The sequence below is a fragment of the Anopheles marshallii genome, chromosome 3 (assembly GCF_943734725.1).
Source record: "Anopheles marshallii chromosome 3, idAnoMarsDA_429_01, whole genome shotgun sequence".
NCBI classification, from domain to species: domain Eukaryota; kingdom Metazoa; phylum Arthropoda; class Insecta; order Diptera; family Culicidae; genus Anopheles; species Anopheles marshallii.
Window position 1 is genome coordinate 82,848,283 of NC_071327.1, and position 21,729 is coordinate 82,870,011.

The window sequence follows — 21,729 nt, forward strand, 5'->3', positions numbered from 1 at the left end:
TCCGGTCCGCTCACCCCTAGTCTAATCCAGTGTCACCTGTTTTCCGAGGCAGCTGTTCGGCCCGGTTTTTTTTTTGTCACTGTTTAACATAGTTCCTCCCTGGTGTGCCTTAATATGCGTGAGTGTCGTTTCGATTAATCCTTAATCAACAACTAGAACGGGGACGTGTAGCGCCGTGAGATTTGCCCTTCAAAACCACCATCCCACCAAAAAGGACCGTGACCGTCAGAGCGGCAAACCAGGCAGCATCTCGATTGCGTTGCGTGTGGTGCGTGGATCCTCTGTAACAGTGCTGGCTACGAACTAATCGATCTATGTCAATGTTTATTTTAGCGTTTTTTTATGTTCTTTTTCTGTTCTTCGATTTCACGATCGACCGTCAAAAGAGTGGCCTGTCGGGGCCAGGCTCACAACGACACGATACGTCAAGCTGCTTCTTCCTCGCACAGCCGAGAGCGACCCATGCGACATGGCGTCGGTGGGGTTGCGCGCGCGACGATGTGCGAATTTTGTGTGTCAATGTGAAATTCCTTTCGTTCCGAACTGTTGTGTAGCGTTATTTTAATTGGCTTGCCCGTACAATGCTGTCTGTTATTAACTAATCTATGTCTTTCTTCTTCTCTCTTTCTGTTTTTTTTTGTTTTATTTTTATTCTACATTTTTGCTTTCCTGTCCGCGTGTTCTCTATCAACGTCCTTTCCGTCTGTTGTCTGTGTTTCGTTACTTTGTATCCTTGTGTTTGCCTTCACCACCTTTCCTCGACGTTTTGTAACGTTGACTTGGACTATCTTTCGCTGTACTGTAGGAAACGGTTGAGGAGAGCAAGAGCAGCTTCTTGGTTAACAACGATCTGCCGGAGGACTTACAGCCGGTGAAGGTACTGCCAACTGAGGAACCACTGCCGACGCTCAAGCATGTTCCAGTCCCGGCCGCCGTACAGCCAGTGGTCGAGCAGGCACCCGCTCCCGAACCTACCATCGTGGAGCCGCCGCAGCCTCTCCAGCCGCAGCTGCAACAACCCGAACCGATTGCTCCGACTCCGGTGCAGCAGAACGGATATCCAACGCCCAGTCCGGCCCAGCCATTCCTGTCGGACTATGAAAGTGACGCAGCGGCTCCATCGCTGGCGGGTTACAAGCCGGTCCATCCGGTGTTTGCGCCACCGAAGCAGGAGTTCGCGTCGGGTCCGGCTGCACCGCCACCGTCAGTATTCGACCCAATCGACAAAATTCAAGCGAACCAAGTCAACGCACCAACCGATGCACCAAAGATTGAGAAGCCAAAACCAATCAGCTACGTTCAGCAGCAACAGCAACAGCAGTACCAATCGTACCAGCAACAGCAGACCTCCTCCTTCCAGCAGCAGACCTATCAACAGCAGTCTTATCAGCAGCAGCAACAGCAACAGTCGTTCCCGCCTTCAGTGCAATCGGTGCCGGCGCAGTACTACACCTCGGTGACGGCTCAGCCCGTGCACAACACGATCGCCACGGAGACGTCCAACTCGCTGCACATGAAGGATTTGACGGAGAGCAGCAACCGGGTTGTGAACATGCAGCAGACGAAGCGTGTGGTCAGCCTGGAGCAACAGCAGCAGCACCAACAACAGCACCAACAATCGTCCGTGTTTATGCAGAAGCCGGGACGGTTTACGCCGGGAGAGTATCGGGACAGCGATGGTTACGACAGCGATGGCACACGCATTCGTCCAATGTGGACACCGAACCCGTCGGACAGTGATGAGCCGCACTATCGTAGCGTGCGGCCAAACTTCCAGCAATCGCGCTCGGCGAGTCTGCCACGTCAGCACGAACGCATCCAAACGCCGATGGAGTTCGATACGCTGCCGGTACAGATGCCAACCAAGATCGACCTGTCCGCCGGTGTGGAGTCGAGTCAGCATCAGCGCAGCAGTTCGCTCTCCCGCCAGAGCACTCAGATCGAGACAACCACTACGATGACGACGGAAACGCTCAAGACGCAAACGTTGGACCGGTACGCATCGAAGCGACTGGCCACGACTCCAGTGCCGAACACGCGCGACGATATGGCGGTCAAGGCGCATCGGGTCGCGCCCATCAACTACATCCAGAAGCAGGCGGACGGTATGGCGCAGACGTTCAAGACGAAGGCTTACCACTTCAACAACGAGGTAATGACCGACATGAAGAAGACACCGATCAAGCCGATCCTGAAGAATGCGTACGGTGCGCCGATGGCTCAGCCACAGCCGCCACAGCCGATGGTGCAACCGCAGGCTACTGCTGCCCCACCACAGGTCTACCGGGAGGAGTCACGAGTATCGCAATATGGTGAGTACTGCATCCCCACCCAGTTCATATCTTTCCCCCTTCGTTATTGTTTCGAACCTCATGCGATCATTGCGATCATCAACCTGGCAGCGGACTGACCCTTTGGACAGGCGATGCAGGATGTTGTGTTCGATTCGAGGCAAACGCTTTGCAAACGGTCAAATCCCCTTTGAATCCTAGACATCTTGGCTTGCTTGCATAATGGTACCGAATCTCACAGGTTAAGGAACCATTGTAAAGCAACGGCACCGAAATAATAAAAACCACTGCTCGCCACTTCCGTGTGGATCGGCCATTCTATCGGTTCTCCCAGTCGTTTCGCCTCACGCTTGTGTTCCGATGGCGCAATGCGAACAACGGCGTGTAATCGAGGCTGACGCTTACCATGGCAGACGGATTGAGTATTCTCCCCTCCCATAGAAACATGTCTTTCCGTTCTGTCCTGTTGTTCACCTTTCCCCCCAGGGGATGATCGACAGCGCTGAGATGAAGAAGATCGCCACCGCTTCTACGCTCTAGATCACCGCGTACATCGCGGGATTTGTGTTGTTTTCCCATACAGTTTCCCTCGCCCGTAACGACCGCGGAACGGGGAGCAGTGGAACGCTCCGAATCGAACATCTCCCGCTCGTTCTCGTCCGGGTTGGAACAGCAGCCCGCCAGTTCGGGTGCCTGTGTGCAGAGAGAGGCAGCATCTATTTTTAACATGCTCTACCCGCCGAGAAAAATCATATTTTGCCTCGCTCACCTCGCGCGCGTGTTTTGGGAGGAAGGTGTGCGGGTCCCATCCACCCATCCGCATCGGTGTGATGTCCTTTGCTTGTGCCTGTTTAACTACCGCCGTATAATTCTGCCTTCTTAGCCTCTTCTCGCATAGCCACATCCATTAGCCATTACATCAGAGCGCTCTGCTCAATTTTGTTGCCCGTTTTACTATCTGCTACTACCACTGCTACAATTACTACTGTACCCACTGCTGGTGCTACTGTTTCGATGATCATCAAAATCACTCTTCCCGAAGTGATTGTGGTTGTTTTTATTTTTGTTCCTTCTGTTTGTTTTTTCCCCCTCCTTATGTTCATTTCATCGATTAGCAGCTGGTACGACTTGCTTTTCAGTCTTTTCCACCTTTTTTTTTTATTTCGATGATATTGCTTTGTTTTGCTCGTTTGAGTTTTGGTTTAGTGTTTTATTTTTGATTTCTATGATTTGTCGTTTTTATCTCTTCATTAACTCTTTACCAATTAACATAAACTTATTTCTGTGATGCTCGTAATGTTACATAACCGGCTGTTTATTTGATTTATTTGCTTTCACACTTTTCTTAAACCCTTTTATTCCGTCCAACACCTGGAATGTGGGGTACGTTTTATGAAATGTGTTGTGTTTCTTTATACGAACGACATACATGATCAGGCACGAAACACGTCGATCCGGACACCGGAATCATCTACTTCAAGTACGATTTCGGGTACGAGTTCGGCATCATATTTCCGGGAGAGGGCCACCGAATAGTGGCCGGACGTGCCGGTGGTGGTAACGGTAGGAAACATCCGCGCTACACCCAAAACACAGCGCAGTTCGCGGCAGGTGACATCGAGGTGCCGGTACAGCACGAGCGCACTCGGGACTCTTATCGCACCAGTAATCGCAGCGGTCCAATGTCTGGACCGACTCCATACGGTGTTCGGTCTGCTTCGGTACCGGCAACAGAAATGCACGCTAGCGCTCGGTACGGACCAGTTCCGTTTGCTGCGCCTGAGTCGGCGTTCCACGGAGGAGGCAGCGGTCGGTCGACACCGTCACGCGGCCATAGCAACCGGAACAGCTATTGCGCCACACCAGGTAGTTCGCTCCATCTCAAGTAATCGATATTGTCCAGCACGCTACGGGGCTGTTGCTGTTGAGCCATTCATAACAGCACACACTGTTGCACTTTGCTGAAGCCACACTAGCAGCGAAAGCTTGACGAGCGTGACTTAAATGTGATGCGCTTTGAATGTCAAACCTCAGTTACTGACGTCATGTCTAAATGAAGTGGAGATGAGCTTGGAATGTGTATCTTAGAGGAGAATGTTGCCTCTTCTCCAAAGCTTATTACTGTGAGCATGTTTGATGTCGTCCAACTAATACTTTACTATCAGACTCGCGATGTCATTGCCAGTGGACATCAGGTGTCCAAGAAGAATTTTCCTATGACCCCAGAACACATGGCAACTAGCGGTGTGCATTCGTGTTAACCTAGCTAGGGTGGATTGCAAATTCAAATTCTAGCAGATCATTCAACTCTTTTATCGCGGCTCTTAGCTCCGTCGAACGGGAAGTAGGCTGTCAAGTGGCCGCCTCTTAACTAATCACACTGTCGACAGCCGTGAAGGATCCGGAAGGGGGAGGTCACAGCATAACAATAGCGCAAACGCTCTTTGCGGCTGGGGGAGAAAGCAACGAAATTGGGGAGAACTTTTGCGTAAATCAGCTTGCTGACGGGCGCCGAGGATCGACCAAATTGTCACATCGGATCGCCGTCGCCAGATGCGTCGCCGTCGGTGTCTTATGTCGCAAATTGTGTGACGTACGGATGTGCGATGCCTTGATGGGCCACAGTTACATAACGACAATTAAAAAGAGTTTTCTAGTCGATGTCTGAGAGCACCACCACGATGGTGTAGATTTTATATTTCTTTGCCTTATTCCTAATTCGCTCGGTACGTGTTTGCCAGCGCCACCGTGTTTGTTCCTTTTTTTTTTGCTCGGTTGTCGAACAAACGGCTGGCAGTAGAAACATGATATGATGGTACGCGGTGCACATTAAGCAATGAGGAAAACACTACAACACCGACGATCAACAGCGCTAGAAAACCCTCCGGATAGTTGCTGGCTAGGGTCGGGAAGATCGTTCGGAATGTATTTTCAGCATCCTATCCCACCCGTTCTCGCATGTTCCGACCATTCCCCACAGCAGCACGACTGCATGGTGAAGAAGCCGGGCGAGAAATGGGAACAGTGGCTCTGCTCACGCTGTACTAACGGTGCGACAACATCATCGTCTTCTCGCTCTACCCTATCCTGAACCAAACGCAAGGGAAATCTTGATAATTTATTGGCACAATTGTTGGGACATGAGCATTTTCCGCCTGAACTACACGGCCCATGTGTGCGCTGCCTCTGCTGGGTGGGGGTTTTCTTTTATTGTCCCAAATGTTGTTGGTTTCTGCAGCTGAAACCACACAAGAAGCTCTACCTCTAGATGAAGTATTTCTCGGGGTGGGGAAATGATGGATCTATTCCGCGAAACCATCCACTTTACCCAGCGCTATTCATTGCGATATTCATTCTCAGGATTCCCACAGCGATATCTTGTTAGATCTAGGCAAGGATTCGCATGCATGTTTACTGCTGTATGTTTATGTTCGTAAATTTATAATGCCGTTTGTGCTTGCATCGTTCAAGTTGAAAGAGCCAACGCAGATGTCAAGGTAAGTGGCAAGCTTATAACTGTCAAAACCTTTAGTAACCGTCAAACGATACAGTAACGTCCAAACCAACTCGTACAGCGGGGAAATTTTCCTCAATCCAGCACACTTGATCACATTGAACTATCAGTATTGAATGCGAGTTGGTCTGGAACGTACCGATCGTCCATCGATCGAAAATCTTTTGCGCATGATCATGTTGCTTTCGTATCGCCACCTGTTAACATATGAGTGCTATTCGTGTGTATGCTAGCGTGCGTGTGTATATGTAGTACGCTCTGTAAAACATCGCTCCACGTTGTGATTGCCAAAATTTGCATTGAGCTAATCTCGTACGTCCACACTTTTGCGTGCATCCAGATCCGGCAGTTCAGGGATTAAATCGATCCACGACTAGCACGCCAAACGTGAAGCATCAGGAAGAAGGAGTTCCTACCAAAACGCCCTTGTTCGTCGCTGTAAGTATCTCTCGCCTGCCAGCATATGGAGCTGAGATTGTAATGCGTCTTTCAACGTTGTGTGTTTATGCCTGTTTCAGCCATTGAAAGACATCGCAGTTGTCAGTGGACAACCGGCGCGTTTCGAGTGCATCGTAGCATGCGATGCAGCACCATCGATTCGCTGGACGAAGAACGAGGCACCGATCGAGGAAGGGTACAAGTTTATGCCAGAATATCGCAACGGCGTCTGCCGTCTATCGCTGCCGGTGGCCTACGAAGGTTAGGAAGCAGTCCGAGTCGACTGGACTGGAAGGAATGCAGGCTCTGAGAAGCAGTGGTTCGCAAGACTAACGTGTTTTCGTATGATTTCTCGCCGTAGGTGATGCAGGCCGGTACTGCTGCCTGGCCGAGAACCATCTCGGCTACGCGGCCACCTGTGCCGAGCTGACGGTGGCAAACAGCGATTGGAGGGCGAACCAGTAAGAGGAAACGGGCAGAATTGGCCCTCTGAAAGAATAATGCATCAATGGTGGTCCTGTTTCCACGTCCACACGCCGAATAGAGAGGGAATCGCGAACCTACGCGAACACAACAGCTAGAATCGAATGAGCATGCTTCAATGATATGAAGTTGAGTTTTGGTTTTTGAAATTTTAATGCCAGCGGAAGCAGGATTTGCCAAAATTTTCGTTCGCGACCTCGTCGTGTAATATTCGATCATGTAGTTGTAAACGCTGTGTTGCTTTTATTGATCACCTCTTGCTTTCTATATGTATAGGGTTTTTTTTCTGTTCAACTGTTCATCGGTTTGTTATGACGCCTTTCGCTTTAAAATATGTCGAATCCGCTTCAAAGCACACCCGCTGAACACAACTGTTCTCGTGAGAACGTGTGACTGTGTCTGTCTGCTTCATTGCACCCTATAGTCACTCTGCTCTGTTTATGTTTTAGCCATTTTTGTGCTTCTTACCGGAAGATAACACATTTTAAAATATAGCAAAATGTTTGTAAAGATAATCTCGAACCGCTTGACCGATATATCGAGACGACAAGCATGATCTGTCAAGCAGCGCAACGTGACGTTCGCTGGAAAGGAGCGCCGTCAAGAAGATAAGGAAGCAACTGTTTAATAATCACGAATTGTCGAAACGCTGTTTCGATTGGAAGCGAGTGGTGTTATTGTACCAGGTTTTGTTCTTTGAGCAATCGAAATCGTGTTTGATGTTTATGTTTCAACTGTATTTAACTCGAACCAACTCCCACTGTTATTCCTTCTCCCGACTCATCCTGCTGTTTGCATCGAACCGAACCATCCCTCTTCCCCGAACCATTTTACTGTGCCATCGCTAAATGATTTGTCACATATTGGAGTACTATATAATGTAACGAAGTGAAAGTGAATACGAGTTGTTTTTTTTTTAAATGATGTAAATCACAACGCAATAAATGCAAATGTACGAAATGAACAGGAAATAAATGATGATTAATTAGAAACAAATCCGGTACAACGCGTCATCGAAGGATGATTTATTTCCATCTGCAGGTAAACAATGCTCGGTTGGATTGATGCGAACCAGACGTGAGGGTGGTAAAGACGTCTGTGAATGATTTATGATCTTTCATTGAACAACATCAAAGCTCGCCGCCAACCAGAGAATGCGTTATGATGTTTCTCCTCGAATATGCTAGCGACATCTCTGTCGCCAGGCGCTTGCGTATTGAGCTTAGTAAACGTGAAAGCTATTGTTGTACAGCTTTACTATGTTTCATTCAAAGCGTAGTGAGAAAAAAAAATTGTTTCTTGAATCATGCTGAACGCATTCGCTTCGCTGTGAAATATTAAGAATTTTTGCAATACATTAATATGATGCAAATCACTAGTCGAACAATACGGATACTATTAAATTTCAAAACATTTTTCGGAGAATTGTGGAACATATTTCAAGTTGTGATCAACAACAAAAAACCCTAATCATGTGATCAGCAAGTGTTAGTGTGTTTGCTACTGTGAGATCGGAAAAGCGTTTGATCAGTTCGGCTACTCTCCGCTTGGGGCGCTAGCTGGTGAAATAGACACAATGGGCATTGTTGACCATACTCTGGGGACAGATTAAAGTTTTTCCTTCAACAGCATATTAATGTTTATATTTTCTGTAATTGTTTATGATGATATGTATGTTTTATACTAAAGGAACGGCTAGGCCGTATTGCTAAATGCTGTATCATGAGCAAATTAATAATTAAAATTATTCCGACACGGTACTCACAAATAAAAGAAATAAAATGTTCTTGATTACAACATTTGCTTAAATTAGAATTATTTCTAACCAACAATAAGGCTCTGTTAAATGCATCTGTCAGTCCTGGTGAAATTGTTTCCGGTTCAGTCGAGATTTGAACCAAGACTGAGTGCTTGTGTTTGCAATATTTGAAAAAAATATATATACTATTGTAAACTCATTGGTATTCAACATCGTCAGGGAAGAGAGAAAACCCTTGCTTATCCTAGAACTTGGCGCATGACATGATCTATGATCCTTTGATTCACACGTTATTGACGACGGAACTTTAGTGCATATAACTTGAAATAGAAACAGTGACTGGTTGGTACCTTCAGAAGTGACCAACAGCTTGGATGTTCTATTTTGATGTATTTAGCTGTGACTCACGAGACTTACATACTGATACATTTTCCTCAGCCCAGGTTGATAAATAGACACCAAGAAAATCCTACGCAAAACTATCCGCTCAAGCCATAATTAGTCGTAAAAAAGCTCTTCAAAGAAATCGACTTCTCTCGTTTGGAATAATCAACTTAACACTTCATTCCTGCACGATCGTCATCATTATGCCGTTTCGGTATTGAGCGATAGCGCAATAGCAAAAAAGCGCTATTAAAAGTAAGGAAGTCTTCACATTATGCTCATCCAGCTTGACTAAACCGGAGGTGAATCATCCGTGTGATTGATTTATGACGAGCCGGGCGGTGCTGGAAAGGTATATGCACTCCGATTCGCTTTTCGCATCCCATCCAGTACCGTACAACGTCGGCCCAGTGATAAGCCGCTCTAATTAATAGGGAAGGCAAAAAAAGGTGCATTGATTTACATTTTGCGCTTGCAAATAAGCATGCGTATCATTAGACTGCGGAAAGTGTAATGTGATGCGTGTCAATGCATCATCGGACGAGTGGGGTAAGTGTGGTAGCCTCTTAAACATATGCCTCCGTGACGTTGATCGTGATAAGCGTGCCTAAGCAACTCGTCAGGTTTTAAAGACGATAATTGATTTGTTGGTAGAGAAATTTGTCTGCCTTCAGAAGATCTCTCCAGATAAAGAGATGCCACGAGCAACTGTCTTTCTTGTTTGGTTTTAAGCTGTGCGAGTGAGATTTTACGGGGTTTCTCTTTTTGCGAAATAAATTGCACGTTTTTGTATCTTTTCCAGACTCAATCTAACTCGCATTCCGATCTGCATTAGTCACCAACCAGACACGTTGAATTCGCATTACAAACTCTTTAGCCATTGTGAAAATGCGATCCGGATACCACTCATCCAACTCCGGTAAGGCTATTTTTGGCAGTGGGACAGGAAAACCTCTCCAAAGTAAAACGAAAACATATCAACACTCGAGGAAAATGCAAAAAGAATCCACTCGGAGAACGTTAGAAAACAGCCACGCTGTGTTAGTCATCGCTTCTAGCGGCGCATGAAAGAGAGAAGAGTAATGATATATCCGGAACGTCCAAAGATCAACACCACATCAGCTGTTTAATGTCCACAAAGAGATCTCGATTTTGTACGCTAATGTTTGTAAGATCATTCACGAACTGCTATTGCGCAAAATCAAAATTCACTACCCTGTGGCGCATGCGTCTAGCGTGTAGCCGGTGCTCAAAGAAAGCCCGCTTGTATACAAACAAAATCAGAAATTCCGGCGACCGGCATCGGCCATATTTGTTTACGCTGATGATGACAACAATAACAAGTTGTTTTCCCGATTTCCTCAGTTTGCGGGAAACTTCGGATCTTTCGTAATTCTCGGTAGAGAGAGGGAGAGTGAAAAGTCGTTAGTTTGTAACTCGGATGTTCGAGAATCTTCGGGGACACTTCGTTTAATCCTGCGCACTAGTCGATCGGTGACTGCTGCATTCCCTCCGATGACACTACTTCGCGTTCCACTGTCACTCCGTGGAAAACGTTTAACCATACACACGCACAAACCCGCGTCCCACATTGCAGGAGGGTAGCGCAACCGGTTGTGCGATCTCCTTTACCTTGACATCTTACAATGATTACCGTAATCCCCCCCCAACAGGGTGGATTGCACCGGCGCCATTGCTCATTCATGTTTGGGTTGGAAGCTGCATGTGGGTGAGCGCGCACCATGTCTGTCCCGTATCCTTTACCCAGCGCGTACGGCAAGAGCGTTGAACCACTTTAAGGTCTATATTGGTCACAATTCTTACGTGACAACTGGCTGTCATACCATAGTCAGTTGGAATGTGTATGTGGTGGAGGAAGCAACTCAGGATTGAGGCAAGTTCCTCGTTGCTGTTGTGCGCTGTTTGCTTCGTCCCGTCCGGCGTAAATTGAGTTGCGTTCAATTAAGCGAAGTGCGAACGCAAGACTTAACTATATCGCAACACACACACACTGGTGACGCCTTCGGATAGGTTAATTATGAAAAATGGACCACCACCCAAATGTCGAAACCTCTGGGTCTGGAGGTCAGGGTGGTAAAACAAAAACACATCAATTAAACAGCCACATTATATTTGTGCTTTTGTTTTTATTTTTTATTTTAGTTTCTGTTTCGATTTGGCAAGTTGACAAATTCCACTCTTGGCAGGGACATTTAAAAAGTGTGTGCCGTTCAAATGCGTGGGATGGTGGATGGGGCGACTCCTTTGCAAGGTGGTGCCAGATGATTGTGAGGAACGATAGGAGGAGGGGTTATTTTTAAAAATATTGGCCACCTATTGTGATGATCTTGGTGGCTGTGTGCGTGAGCAGTATCTTCGATCAGACATTGTGAAGATATCCGTAAGGTGGCGCCCTCTAGGTGGTAATTATAGAAAGCACACAGAGAAAAAAAAATCATCACGAGAAGTTTCTTTCCCCGAATATAAATCTTTCACAATTCACGTTTGCAAGATTGCAGGAAAGTTGTTGTTGGTGTTTCTTTATGTCATCCCACGAATCTCCCTCTCCCAGTGATCGTAAAATGATTTAGATTACTTTTATCCTTCGAATCATCAGAGCAACAGATGCTCAACTAGAAGAAAAGTAGGAAGTACAATAGCCTCACAAAACATGACCGGCAGCGACTTCGATCTGGGTGGTTCGGATGGACTGTTGCGTGAATTAATTATTCGCATGTCTCTGCTTTTCGCCCGTTAAACACCGTAAGAGCATCCCAACACCCCAGGCAGCAGATGTAAAAAAGCTGTAACCCCGTTCGCTTGAGCACGCCATCATCTAACCCACCGGTGCGATAAGTGACAAAAGTCTTGATGGCAAACATCAATGGACGGTTTGCTCTTTTGCTCCTTCGTGGCTATCGGGGGGCTATTCTTGTTATTGAAATCCTCAGCCCAGAGGCAGCGTATAAATAAAGTAACGTCTGTTTCAAACAGCAACAGAAAGAAGCAAGCAAATGCAGATCGCTCACATGCTATGCCAGCTCAAATTACACTCGATCATGAAAATCTCGTCACACACACACACACGCACTGCGCGGAAAGAACGATTATGTCACGGTAGCAATTATCACGCCGAGCAATAGGAAATGTCGTTACGGGAAGGAATTTAGACCCTGCTTGAGTGCTTCCTCTTTCCTTGGCGGGTCTGTAGGGCTATGGGGTAGCTTTTGGTAGCAAACTGTTCTGCTTTGTCGGTTGTTGATTGTCGATCCGTTAGCAAGTGTCGATCTGTGCCATGTGCATGTTGACAAATTGCTGTCAGGGGATCGCCGACAGCACCAGGTACTGTTTGATCGATGAGAGTTGATTGCAAAAAAAGGCAGTTCGTAAAGAGAAAAGCATCACGCTTGAAGCTGATCGGTTTTAAAGATACAATTGACGTTCGTTTGAACAAATGATGCTGACGTTGTTTTGAGCGTCTTCCAGACTGACGTTCTTTTGCACAGATATACGTCACAGATATACGTCAACTTGATAGTATTCTAGTGGTATTGAAATAACTATCTTTGTCTTTTGAAAGAATTATCAAAACAATGAATATTTTTTTTTATGGTGATACAGTAGTGACAGCTCTATTGAGAGTGATTTTACAAAATATTTGTCTTACAGTCAAGTCTTCAAAGGTCATTTAGGATAATGTACACAAGTCCGTTGAGGATTTCTAAAGGTAACAATCAACTGTTCTTGAAAAGTTTATAGGCCAACGAGGCTTGCCACCATTAGTGCTTAAGTTAAGTATATTTTAACAGAAGAGCTTACAATTTCGTACGAGAATCCACCTGTTGATGTTTCCATTCAAATCATTGCCTGCTGGGAATAGTATATTGCCCAAGATGCTTGAGATAATCGCTAGTAGACATGTTCTAGTTTAATCTTAAGTTTAAAGGGCTTTTAGCAATAAAAGAAGTGGCTAATGTGTCACGTCGCTTTGTTTTTTTTTCGTCCACACATGTCAATTATCGACCTTACTTGATAAACGGTTATTTCATAACATTGTTAAGCGTAACTTGATCACGCATGCTTGCAAGCGGAATGGCTCTTAATTAGTTCATTGGTGTCTTGACAATTGATGTCTCCGCATTCTTCGCTCCGCTGATCGTCCAAATACGCTATCGACCAATATAAAACCCCGCTTGATCGTATACGCAATGGTAGGCAAAAAAAAAACAAACTGCGAATCACGAGAGATGGAGAGAGAGTGGCTTTTCTATTTTTATTTCCACCGGTTGTCGTCGTTCAGTCGCCAGAAACCCATTGTCGAACAGCGCCAGAACGCCAGCCATTGCAAAATTGCACGCTACACAAACCGATCGGTGGATGTGGGTATTGTGTGTTTTATGAGAAGAAGTTTTGAGTCGACCAACTTCTGCTGCAAAACAAAAACAGGTTTTCCTCACCTTAAGACCGTTGTAAACGATCGAAAGTACACTACTACGCACACGGCGACAAATGCAAAACCAACACCACCATCGTATCACCATAAACCTAAATCGTGCGGGAAAAACGGCACGAGAACACATTTTCTAAAATTAGCTCTTTCGTTTGCTTCTAGTGACGGTTTTTCCAACGCCGCATCCGTTTACTGCGCTACGGTAATGTTTTGTCCTCCCTTTTGCTGCCCCATTGACGGTATAAAGATTCCCGCCGCACGACGACGAAGAAGCAAGAACGTGCAAAGGGAGCCATAAATTGACACTTTATGCGGGGAAACACCCCAACATGAAATGCGTACGAAAGTGGTCGTAATAATACTGCTTTGCTTTTGAGGGCGCCAAGTGGGTGGATGGAAAAGCAGCCCCAAGGCAAACAATTCATTAAAATCATACGTTTAAAGAGAATAATAGTTCATTTAATTACAATTCCATACAAAATTTGATGCCATTATTTAAAAAAAGGGAAAATTAATTCCAAACACTTCCCAAAAACTTTTAAAATAATTAGCAATTTGATGAACTCTTTTCCAGTGCGAATAAACTAAATGTTAAAAAGTATAAATATTTCACATTATTATTGTTTACCTATGAAACATTTCAACCCACCTTACCGTGGATGGGAAAATCTTCCGGAGACGTGTCTTTTACTCGAGTAAAATAATTCAACGATCTCCCGTCTCCTCTTGTATCACAACCATGTGTAAAAGTGTGTTGCGTTCGTCGAGAGTTTTCGTGAAGTTGCGAAATGTCCTCCCATGTTCGAAAATACGTGTGTATTTGAGTAGTCTACCCGTTCACTAATCCTTTTGTGATATTTTTTCTTCCCGATTTCGGTGTCTGTAGAAGCATCATTCCTCTGCTCAAAGGAGCTGAAGCCGAACGGTTCCCTGGAGCCGAATCATCGCGGAACGAACGGAACGGTTCGTACGATTCTGGAGGAAACGGACACGATCGAGAAGACGTATCGTTCCATCTGCCTGATACAGACATGCGAAGGTAAGTAGTTGACAGTGGAATTTTAATGAATTTTCAAAACCATACACCTTTTGAACAAGCGTTCGGGCTGCTAATGCTTCGTTGGTAATGAAGTACACTAACACGGCCACAAAATGGACGACTCTAACGTTTCATGCAACATTGACATTTGCAAATTAATGCATTCTGAAGTGGGGTTTTCCTGCACACCAACGAGCGAATCATTCATTTTAATCATGGTGGCAGAAAATGGAGCAAAACGCGCGCCCCATGGCCAATTTCATCAACCGGGACTGTTTGCCAGCGTTCAAATTGATGTTCATTTACATTTTTTCGCACCTCGCACTCTTTCTGTCACATATTTGTGGTAAAATTGTTCTCGTTTTCATCTTGATCTTCGTACTATGGGATTCTTGGGACATTCGGACTGTCGACGAACTCAACAGCGTGTTTGTGTGCATGTATTGGGTCTGCTTCGCAACAATCTTTCCTGCAACTGCATGGTTCATTCGGTTCCAAGTCTTATGCATGTTCTGTCCTGACGATCGAGTCTATCGCATCCCTATCATGTTGGTTCACTGGTCATTTCTGTCCCTACAAAAAGAAGCCATCTGTAAACCACCGTAAAGTCGAATAGAACTTAAAGAAGCTGGTGTTCCAAATCACACGACTTTTTTTTTCTCTTGTATCTCATTGCAGTGGCAAAAGGTGGAACGAACCGTATCACCTTCCGCAAATCGTAGTAATATTGTACAGATGCTAAACACCTGTAGCACAAGTGGGATGATAATAAACTGCTCCTCACCGGCACTATTGGTTTAGATGAGTTTAGAAAACAGTAGAAGAAAAGGCACCCTTCAAACACCTCCACCCCAGCATTGCCCATCGGTTAACGCGCGATCTTTACAAGCCTAATTTCCACACGCCACCACCAAAAAGTCAGCGCCCCGTAACGTGTCGCCATAAATAAAGCCTCAAGTAGTTTTCACCTTATTCCTTCCGGATCAACTCACCTGCCCTAAAGCATAAAGTACCGCAACAATTAGACCTTAACCCCTAAAACTCTGCACGTTGGCACACACCGTTCCGATGGCACCGTGCGCGGGCTGCTCAGATCATGGTGGCCTTTTTGCTGATACCTTTCTCCGCCTGTTATTTTATTTGCGCCTGTTAAATATTTATACCCATCGTATCGGCCTGTTGATTTTCTGGCGTGCGAGCATGATCAGCAGGCCGGGAGGTTTTTTTTTTACTTCCACGAGTACCCATGGCACGAAACTGTGTCACGCAAGTTGTTACCCTTTTTTTTGGTTGGTTTTGTTTGTCGGCCTTGCTTTCTCGAGAGGGGCACCGAAAGAAAGTAAGCATCTTCTGGACGTTTGCTGCTCATGTTTTGGTTGCTTGATTTTATGGTCACAGTTTTGCCGAACAGCGAACGGGATATTGGACGATCTGTACATGTTTACTGGGGCACCAGCTCTAATCAAACGTTGCCTTGATTTTGTGTAACTTCATATAAATTGGCGAGGGAAAATGATGCGTGATTGATTTATATGATGCGAGAAACTATGTTATTGTAAATGGATTCCATCACAAATCAGGTAAGATACGTACGGCTAAGTAATGTAGGTAAAATAACCATTTTAAGTTGGGCTAGGTACGTCAGGAGAATAGCTAAAGAATGAATCACTAGGTTGTGAATTGAATAAAACGACAAATATTCTAAATGACCTATCTGGCTTCACATTCAAGTGACAATTCTCGCTGTCTGCAACCATTTCGCTATCATGAATTCCCGCTTGCTTTAAATATTATCTCATGAGTGATTCAATAGAATATTTCCTAGGTTATAAATCAATCTTTTAATGATCTCCATAAAATACATCGGCAGGTGGAACGCACCTGTTCTGCTCAGGTATTTAATGCTGAGCTCTGAGTGTCAGCTGTCGAAGTAACATTAGCGCAACATAATTTTCGTTTTCGCTAGACTGCTCTGGAGTATTAAGAGTTCGATACTCATTTATAGCTGCTGGTTACCAACATGTGCATAAATACCCTCTCAACGGCATGGGAATAATACAAGCTGCAACTTCTCTCTGGCTTTAATGATCTTTTTAACTGGAACATGACATTTCTCACCCTCTTGCGGAAATGGTAGTAACCACAAAGTAACCAATGACGATGATCAATGCCACGATGACATGCACTGCTGTTAAATCTGATACCTGCTCTTCCTGTGCTTGCTGTGCGAGCGATAAAATAATGGTGAACCGTTTTGTTTTGTTAAGAATCACCCCTGATCAGTGTTTTGCCCATTAAGCACAGCCATCAAGTAGGTGCGATGTGCTGAAACGATAGCGTTTGCAAGTCTCAACCAAGGCGTCGAAAGGGTTTGCCGATACGAAGAAACCACTCGCAGAAGGAAGATCCATCAGTGTGGTTAAACTGCGGCAAATGGTCTTTGGCAAATCTTGAAGCTGAGCGTGTGCCTTCATCGGATTTTCACGCGATCGCCTTGCGTGCAGTGCAAAACGATCGTGAACATGAAACGAGCTGGCAAGTAGCGCGGCCAGGATGCACGGCAAATGGCAACATTTCACCACAAATATGCCACACTTTGCAGAATCGTTACGATCGGGAATGAAATCATCTGTATGCACAGACGTACACGGAGCTAAAAACGCTTCTATCGTGGAAATTGTGTACAAGAGAGGTTGTGTTTTGGAAAGGATTAGTGGGGTACAACGGTGCTGCCCAAATATCAACGGTTGTGAAATTCGCTAGTGTTTGGGATGTGGTTAGTACATCTGTCCGCCCACCTAAACGATGGAGGAAGACCTTGAGAGACTCTGTCCGCTCGTGGACGGAGGCCAAAGAATTGACATAGAAGCGTTTGTTGTTTATTCGTGTCGAATCATATTTCAATGTCCGCTTCGATCCAGTTTCTGAGAGAGGAGCTGATCAGGGATTTTGCAGGACTATGTAAACGAACATTATAACGAACGTTTAAGGAAACAAATTAAACGAAATAATAGAACCAACACGTAATTTCTTGACATTTCCCTAGAGCAGCACTGCCAAAATAATGTTCTCAACCTTCTCGTCTTAATGAACCATAAACATCCACTTCGCTTAGCGTTGAATGTATTTCCTCGAACCCTTGCACACCAAAAGAAAGATCCGATTCGGTTGACTCACCCCACAGACACCGATCAAATCCAATTTTCCTCTCTACTCGAAATGGAACGCTTCGTAGGTGGAAAAGCGTACCACCGCAGGGTTATTGCAGTGGTCGCGAGAGTTCATCATCGTACAAGGCATTCACCATCATCTTCGCCGTCCGTACGTGTTCTAGTGCAGAGTGTGTCAGCATGTGTATGACATGCAACTGGCTAAAAATATTGCCCCATCACCACTGATCGTCCCGTCAGGCTCCTTCTAGCCGGCTGACTAAGCGTTGCCGTCGTACCGACTGTGAGACAGCATACATGGGCCACTCGTTTTGACACCATGTTTTGACAGCACACGAATCATGATCCTCCTTGAGCATCCTCCCTGGCGATCGGACTATGAATCATCAGACCTTTCGTGGCGTGGCTGAAGTCATCTCGTAGGAATGCACTCGTGGCGAAAGCAAACAACAACCTCGGCCACGATGATTTTCACCTGTTCTTGAATGATTCGCGCAACACATTCGCAACGGGGTTTTTGGGTGGTGTTGACGCGCGTGCATGTGTGAGTAGTTTACCGCACTGGGAGTGCTGCGGAAAATTTCACAACACACGGCCAACAGGTATCATCAGCACCGGCACCTGAAAGGTGAAGGAATATTTCCGACCGAGCCGGAATAAATCTTCCATCCTAATGCTGCTGACGAGCACGATGATGAAGGTGGAGATATTTTTGCTTCCAAATATTTCCACGCCTGGTCTGCTAATTTTCTGTGTACTCTGTGCTTGCAAAAAGTGGCAAACGAAGACTCGGCAGATCTCATCGGGGTCGTGTCACGTTTATTAATAACATGAAATGTTGTTAGTACTGCGACGGAGATTGGATACAGGTTGTCCATGAGAGGTTTACATCACCATCAAGCTCCTGTGCGAAGAGGAAGGATGTTTCTGATGAATTGAAGTTAATTGCTAAAATATGGTGTGTTTGTGAATTAAATAAATAATTTGTTACGGTTCTATCATGTTTTACTGAACTTTTAAGTTGTCAAATGGATATGATGTCTATGTCGAGTCTCCGAATGTGTGGAAAAATACTAAGACTGGCTGTTGTTATTCTCAAAGACCTTATATTCAGAAAAATCCATCTCAACGCTTTCCAGCTGTGGTACACGTCTGTAGTTTCATTTTCGAACATCAAGATCTTCTCCAATCTCTCAATGATCAGGTTCCCTCCACCATTTGAACATTGTGAAATATGCGACCATTAGCGTGGTGTGAGGATATCCATTTTCTCGATAATGGTATCATTTTTTGTGGCGACACTTTGTCCGCTTCTCCCATCAGTTTGCAATAGACCCCACCCACCGAGGGATCGCTATCGGTCCGCAACAATGCCTCCGATTTAAAATGCATCCTCATCCTTCCGTAAGGCATCATTTTACAGCCCACTAGCACCAGATCAATTATCAATTGACCGTGTCCGTGCGGTTCGGTAGGTGTTAAAAAATGGCCTGCGGAACCTACGGCTGAGACCCTCGTCGGTCCGGCGGTTGGTTTTCCACGCTGGACAAACGATTCTCGCAAACACAAAAAAAACACGGGCCATCTTGTGCCGCCTTTGCGATAAGGAGCTTTTTGTTTTCCTTTTCATGAGGCGTTTTGTGTTTTTCATTGCGTTGTCCGGTGCGTTTTAGCTTAACGGCCACGCACGGTAAGTGTGCGATGAATTATTCAAACCCTCCCTTCCATCTGATCACACCTTCCATTACCCTGACGATGGTGTTACATTTTGAAAGAGGAGTAAATAAAAAGAAGCAAAACATAAACCACCCTTTCGGGGTTTTTTTTTTACGCTTCTCCGGGAAAGTGATCATCCTTTGGAGAGGGTTATGGAGGAATTTCCACCAGCTCTCTCTCCGTCTCTCCCGCTCTATGGCGCTCGGGTATTTTCTCCAAAGGGTGGCCACTTTTCTCCGTGTGGTGAATATTTTTCCATCAACGCTCACGTCACAAGTCGCTCTCGCGCTTCAGCTCCGGTGTTTGGAGCAGAGTAGTGATACGCATGCGTAGCACGGAGCGATCACAACACATCAGCCCGCATCATTCCAATGCTCGACGTTCGAGCGCGCTGAGGTGTGGCGTGTGGCGCATAGAACACTTCTTTCTCTACACATCCTTCCTCCTTCTGCACGATCCTCTACCCCATCGTTCGACCCTACCCGTCGATGGGGACGACGTTGGAAAACTGGGTAAGGCATATTTGTTGAAGGAAAAAATAAAAACTGCACGACCCGCGAACCCGTTCCCCGTTTGTGCCCCGTCGGATGTGGACCATCGTTCTCTGGTGGCATTCCTGGCCAGTTTTTCCATCACACAACACACCGACCGGACGGTGCAAAGAAGCCCAAGAGGAGAAACGAAAGAAACATTCGTGAAAAGTGTCATTATTTTTGGCATCGATCCACCGACGGTTCGTTGGTAGAGCGCCGGCGCAAAACGGTCGGGTCCGCGTGGGACATGCGCAAAGCCGGCCACGCACCGGCCACGACCACGACGGAACCGTTCGGATCCTTCCCGGGACTGTGGCGACGATTTTTGCGGCACAGAGTTTCACTCTTCGCTCGCTCTTCAAAAACGACCGACGTCTTCAGTTATTCGTCTCGGGGATGACTTGAACTGTTTTCCTTCCTACAACTCGGTTCTGCGCCTGTGTGGAAAAGTGTGTGCGGGAAAGAAAAATCGTACGTACCCACGGTTCGGTGGCAATCTTTCCCCGATTCGGCACCGTACCCCGTACCATCGGTTTGGGAGTTTGTGCTGGGTGGCGCGCGCGCGCACGAGTGTGTAAAGTGGGCCGAGTGTGAAAATTCTTCTAAGTCCCCTTTGCTAACGGGTGTTAGAGAAATTTTCGCACCGGCCGTGTAATCGTGAACAGTGGAGCTACGGGTGCAATATTGCCACTTAGTGAGAACACAGGATGGAAGAATGGAATTTATACTGATTGTAGTAAAGGAATTGGTGTTAAGTGTGCCTAACAGTGAGGCAATTAAAGAATTCTTTAAGAATTTTTTTTTCTGCTCTCATAAAATTTCCGTGAAAACTCTGTCCGGTCCTTCCGGAACCGGATGAAAACAAGTGTTCAATTTTTATGCTAAAGAAGCTTATTTCATCGAGCGCTTTTTGAGATTTTTGGTGTATTTTGTGTATCGTTTTGGTGGTGATAAAATGTGATGATATTTTTTGCTACAATTGAGTATTTATTTCTTCAATGTTTTTCGCAGCAGTTTGAGTCAGTGGAATTCAGCGGACTTATAACTTGAGTCTGATCATCAAGAGCACGTCTTGATCGTACAAGAAAAACGGGAGGCAAGCGAAATTTAGTGATAAATAGTACGCAGAGCAATACAAGTGAAGCCTCCGACCTTACTCTCCCTCACCCTGGAAAGAAGCCAGCCCAAGCCCAAAGCTAGTGGTGCCAACATCCGTGTAGGCACAATCGAAAAAAAGGAAGTGTTGTTGTGGTTTGTGGTGGTGGATATATGTGATTGATTGCTTGCGCTCTTTCGCAAAACCCGCAAAGGAAGCAAAAAAAAAGGGTTTTCTTAGTGCTCGGGGAGGGAGTAGTTTAAGGAAAACACCAAATCCAACACCAACCGAAGAGGATTTAGTAGTATAAGTTTTGAGTTTTACGAGTTATTCGCCGTGTTTCGTTAAGTTTGTTTCGCTTACATTTTGTGTGTGTGTTTTGTACAAAAAGAAACCCCCCCAAAAAAAAAACCAAACCCACTCGACCCGTCCAGCGTTATTGTGCCGCGTGATAGCGACTCGTGCATTCTCTACTGAAGGATGCAACGACCCAATCCGAACCAGCCGCCGTTCCAGCTGCAACCGCAGCAGCAGCAGCTGATGCAGCAACATCAGCAGCAGCAGGTGCACCAGCAGTCGTCGATGATGATGCAACAGTCATCGACGACGGTGCGCCAGCAGCAGCAGCAGTTTGTGCAGCGGCAGGAATTTTCGCAGCAGCAGCAATTTAGCAGCTCGCAGCAGCGGGTTAGCAGCCGCACGGAGCAACACTCCGTACAGCAGCAGCATCAGCAGCAGCAAAGCCATCAAGTCACTCAGCAGCGAGGTTAGTTCACGTAGGACCTCCATGGGAAGGAACGAGTGTGTGCAACTACGCGACGGTTTAAACTGCCACAGAAGATTACATAACGTGCTT

The 21,729-nt window shown here is 45.9% G+C and overlaps 1 protein-coding gene across 1 annotated transcript in view; it reads left to right on the forward strand.

Moving 5' to 3' along the window:
• LOC128715344 (titin) overlaps nucleotides 1-21,729 on the forward strand; it is a 137,026-nt gene that overhangs the window by 32,450 nt on the left and 82,847 nt on the right. Inside the window, exons 14-15 of the mRNA XM_053810227.1 lie at nucleotides 806-2,312; nucleotides 14,206-14,358. Coding sequence (XP_053666202.1) covers nucleotides 806-2,312; nucleotides 14,206-14,358 — 1,660 coding nt within the window. The remainder of the gene's footprint in view (nucleotides 1-805; nucleotides 2,313-14,205; nucleotides 14,359-21,729) is intronic.